Here is a 5039-nt window from a genome sequence, read left to right on the forward strand (position 1 = left end):
AAAGCCAATACAGCGAGTTTATTTTATACAGCAAAAACCAGGAAGTTTTACTAAAGGTCAACACAAAGAAGAGTATGTGCATTCTTGGGTGGGCCCAAGTCATGTTCATTCCTGGTGCTTGGCTGGATTTGGATAATGAAACCCAACCCCTGGTGCCTGGGCTGAAGGTCAGGCTGACAACACTCCTGCCTCTGGCAAGGAATGTTTCCAGGATGTGGCTCTGCCAACGCCACTGGATTCAGCTGACAATAATTAAAGAAATGCTCATGTGCCTTCCCAGGCGTTCTCTACACACTTACATTAGTACACTCCCATAAATTTTATAGAAATTATTGGCCCAGCAGTAAAGCCTCTTTCTCTCAAAAACTCACTGGCTCTTTCCTTCCCTTTCCTCCCTCCCTCCCTCCCTCCCTTTCTCCTCCTCCTCTTCTCCTCATCCTCTTCCTTCTCCTCCTTCTTCCTCCTTCCTTCCCTCTCCCCCTCCCCCTCCTTCTTTCCCCCTACTCCTTCTCCTTCCTCTTCTTCACCTTCTTCCTCTCTCTGTTCACTTACTTTCCCTCCCTTCCTTTCTCTCTCTCTCTTTTTTTTTTTTTTTAGAGGAAGGCGATTTTATTTCTCTAATCTGCAAATTAACAAATTTTTAAAAAGAAACAAATTATTAGAATAATGGGTAGTATCATATAGATATTTCTCGCTCCAGTAGATCTAGAGAAAAGAAGATAAGAACAGAAAGACAAGCTTTCTGTTCCATCTACAGTCAATATGAAGAGGTGGCCTCTGAGGCCACAAAAAAAGATTAAATCATAGTTGATTATGTTTGTTCCTGAAGGAATCAGTCTTGCTAGTAGCAGTAAGCAACAACACAAATGTATAGCATCAGGGTCCCTGAACAAAGAGCCTCCTTTTAGTTCTTCTGGCTCTCTCCACCAAGGATACAGAGCAAGATCATAACAAATGTTCCTTCTGCTTCAGGGTGAGACATCCACCGATCCTAAGAACAGAGAAGGACTCCTGGAGATAAATGGGGAGTGCTTCCCACGGAAAAAGCTGAGACCCGGGAAAGGTCCTGTGTTTCTGCCTTGGAGGTGAGCTGATGCTGAAGTCAACTGGGCTATACCAATTCTGGTTTGAACATGAAACACCCACTGGTGTAATGAGGTGCCGTGCAGTGATGATGCAGGAGCAACCAGGACAGCACAAAGTCAGAGGCCCACTCTTCGAGTGTTGGGTCCACTTGATGCTCTTAAGGTCAATGCCATCCTGCACCATCTCCCAGAGAGGGCTCATTTCTCGAAGGCGCTTCACATGGTAAATGCACTTCTCTACTGTGTAGTCCACTTCCTCCTCTGTAGTGAAACGGCCAATGCCAAACCTGATAGAAGAGTGAGCTAAATCCTCATCAGTGCCAACTGCTCGAAGGACATAAGATGGCTCCAGGGATGCAGAAGTGCACGCACTCCCCAAAGATAAGGCAACATCCTTGAGTGCCATCAGGAGACTCTCCCCTTCCACATAGGCAAAGGAGAGGTTGATACAACCTGGGTAATGGTGATGAGGGTCCCCATTCATCACCACATCCGGAAGGCTCTTCATTATCTTCTGTATCAGTCGCTCTGCTAACTTTGAAATTCGCTTGTGGTCATACTCCATCTCTTGCTGTGCCACTTCACACGCAGCCCCCAGGCCCACCACCAAGGGTGTGGGCACTGTCCCAGACCGCATACCCCGCTCCTGCCCCCCTCCACTCTGCAGGGCCTCCACATGCACACGGGGCCGGCGGCGAATGTAGATGGCACCAACCCCTTTGGGACCATAGATTTTGTGACCACTGATCCTCATGAGATCAATTTTCATGTCGTTGACATCAAGTGGGATTTTTCCAACAGCCTGGGCTGCATGGGTATGGAAATAGACCTTTCTGGAACTGCAAATCCGCCCTATTTCCGAAATGGGCTGCTTCACTCCAATCTCATTGTTCACAGACATGACTGAGACCAGGCTGGTATCGGGCTGGATGGCAGCCTCTAGTTCCTTCAGGTCAATGATCCCACTCTTCTTCACTGGGAGGTAGGTGACCTGAGAGCCCTCAGCTTCCAGTGAGCGGCAAGAGTCCAAGACACACCTGTGTTCTGTCTGGGAGGTGATCAAGTGCTTTTTCCGTGACCTGTAAAACCTGGCCACCCCCCTTAATTGCTATGTTATTGGATTCAGTAGCGCCACTAGTGAAAATGATCTCACGAGGATCGGCCCCAATGAGAGATGCTACTTGCTGGCGAGCACGTTCCACGGCTGCCTCACTCTCCCAGCCATAAGCATGTGTCCGGGAGTGTGGGTTCCCATAGTAGTTGACTAGGTAAGGGAGCATGGCATCAAGCACCCGAGGGTCCAGAGGAGTTGTAGCTTGCACATCCATATACAGAGGTCGCAGCACTGACTCCATCTCTGGAGCAGTGGCTGTATCTGAGGGAACAGCAGACTGGGGAGCATGGTCTGCAACGCGCAGGCGCAGACCCCGAGTGGGCGCCTCGAGACTCGGCCCCTGAGCTGCTGGCAGGGCCGCAGCCACCCGCCTCCAAGCTGTCCGCAGCAACATGGTCCCGGAGGCACAGCCCCTCGCCCCGAGCGGCTGCAGTACTTAGCTACGAACTCCCGGAAGTCTCTCTTTTTCATTCATTATTATACACATATGTATACACATTTGTAAATCTATATTATTTCTAGATTTTTTTCCACCAATTGGCAAAAACTTTAAAATTAAACTAATACCACAACGCCCCTAAGAGTCTGCAGTAGGTCATTTTCATTTGCTAGTCCACAGTACTCTAATTTGATTTACTATGTCCACAGTATAGCACAAATTTTTTTTCAAATAGTTCTCAAATGTATGACTCTCTCCTTGAGATTATCCACAGCCCACTAGGCAATGGCTCCCCACAACTCTGATCTCTCTGCAGCAGTCTCCATGCTATGCTAAGCAGAGCCACAAGAATAACCCAGCTGAGTACATTACCTAAGCATTTCAATGACCAAGCAAATAGTCTCCCACTCTTATTGAAAGTGAAATGTTTTCACTTTGAGGGAGACTTTATTTAGTAAAATAAAATTGTATGGTGGGAAGAATCTAGCCTACTAATTTTATGAAAGAACTAGAGGCCTGGTGCACAAAAATGTGTGCACTGGCAGGTGAGGGGAAGTGTGGGGGGTGTCCCTCAGCCCCACCTGTGCCCTCTCACAGTCTGGGACCCCTCAGGAGATAACCACCTGCTGGCTTAGGCCTGCTCCCCAGGTGGCAGATGGCAGGCCCGATCCCTCTGTGCCTGCCCTGCCTCCCCGGGTTGTGCACACGACAGGGCCAATCCGGGGGTTGGGGCGCCGCCCCAGGTCGGGTTGCACATGGGATGCCCAAGGGGGTCAGCTGATCACTGCTGCCCAGCCCGGATGGCAGCAGGGTAGGCTGGATGGCGTTGTCCCACCCTGCCTGCAGTATGCAAATTATCCGCCATCTTTGTTGGCAGTTAATTTGCATATTGTGCTGATTAGCCAATGGGAGGTGTAGCGAAGGTATGGTCAATTACCATGTTTGTCTATTATTAGATAGGATAAGTGACTGGCTGACTTTCATTCAGTAAGAATCAGTATCCCCCCAAATTCCCATAGCCTACTTAAACATATTAAGTGTTCACAATTTTAAAAAAGATTTTAAACTTCCAATTTCACTGCACTTAAATTTGACAATTTTTATTACATATCTAGCATTTCTGTCTCTGATATTTCTTATACTTACTAAAATTTGCTGGAAAATATTAAAATTGCATTAATCACATCTTTAAGCTTGGCATGTCAGATTCAAGAGTTACAGAGCATATATATTTGGTTTTCATGTTGAAGCCAATCGGAAATATGAGGATAACCCTAACACAGAACTATTTTAAAAGGTTGTTAAGTATGTAAATATGTATCTTAAAATAATATCTCCCCAATAAAACCCTACAGAAGCAGAAACAGTAATTCAAGAGAGTCACTTCAGTTGATGAGAGCTTCAATTCAGCAGGAATATATAATTTTAAATGTATATATATATATATATATACATACATACATATATATATATAAATTATAATATAATGTAAAAATAACATATTACAATGTAGCTTCAAAATATATAATGTAAAAACTCAGAGTACTATAGAAAAAAGGCAGAAGTCCACATAGATGGTGGGATATTTTAACACACTCTCCTAAAGAATGAGTCAAATAAGCAAAACAATAGATACACAATATATGAGGATATATGAGTTGGGAACAACACAAACAAAAGACATTGGGACAACATTAACAAATTTGACACACATTGAACTCTGCTCCCCCCAAATGCAGACAAAATATTATTTTCAAGGACCAATGTTGCATTTACAAAAACTGACTATACACAAAGATAGAAAGCATGGTACAAACAGAACCAAAGGACTAAAATCAGACAGACCACATCCTTTGACCACAGAGTTTTTAAGACAGAAATAAATAGCAAAAAATATAACTGCACAAATGCCACATGTTAGGACATTTTAAAAAATCTTCTGAGCAAATGTCTAAACAAAATAGATAAAATTAAAAACAATATATATTTTAAACTGATAATTATTTTTTACAAAAGCATCTCAAAATTATTTCATGCAGATTAAGGATTCCTTAAAGGGAAATTTCAAATAATTTTTTAAAATTCCAAAAATAAGAAAGGCCAAAAATTAATGAGCTATTATTCATCTTGAGATGTTAGAATAGAACAGAAGAAAATTCAAAGAAAGTAAAATGGAGAAAATAAAGATAAAAGTTGCAATTAATAAAATAGAAAACAAGATTCAAGATGGCAGCAAAATAGGTAGAAACTGCACTCATCTCCTCCCAGAACCAACCTGGAAGTACAACTAAAATATAGAGCAATCAACCAGGATAGCCAACTGAAGACCAGCTGAAAAGAAGCCTTATAAATAAGGATTTACAAAAGAGACCACATTGAGACTAGTAGGACGTATGGAGAC

At 43.5% G+C, this 5039-nt stretch overlaps 1 protein-coding gene across 1 annotated transcript; it reads right to left on the reverse strand.

Annotated features, from left to right (window-relative positions):
* Window positions 1-593: 593 nt before the first annotated feature.
* Window positions 594-2593, reverse strand: LOC308517127 (cysteine desulfurase-like; the record flags this gene model as incomplete). The annotated part of the gene is given in 2 exon segments (XM_081088186.1): window positions 594-2184; window positions 2186-2593. Coding segments are annotated over 2 exon segments (1647 nt in total). The 3' UTR covers window positions 594-945.
* Window positions 2594-5039: the final 2446 nt, after the last annotated feature.

Source organism: Myotis nattereri, assembly GCF_964212035.1.
Source record: "Myotis nattereri genome assembly, chromosome: 3".
Lineage (NCBI taxonomy): Eukaryota > Metazoa > Chordata > Mammalia > Chiroptera > Vespertilionidae > Myotis > Myotis nattereri.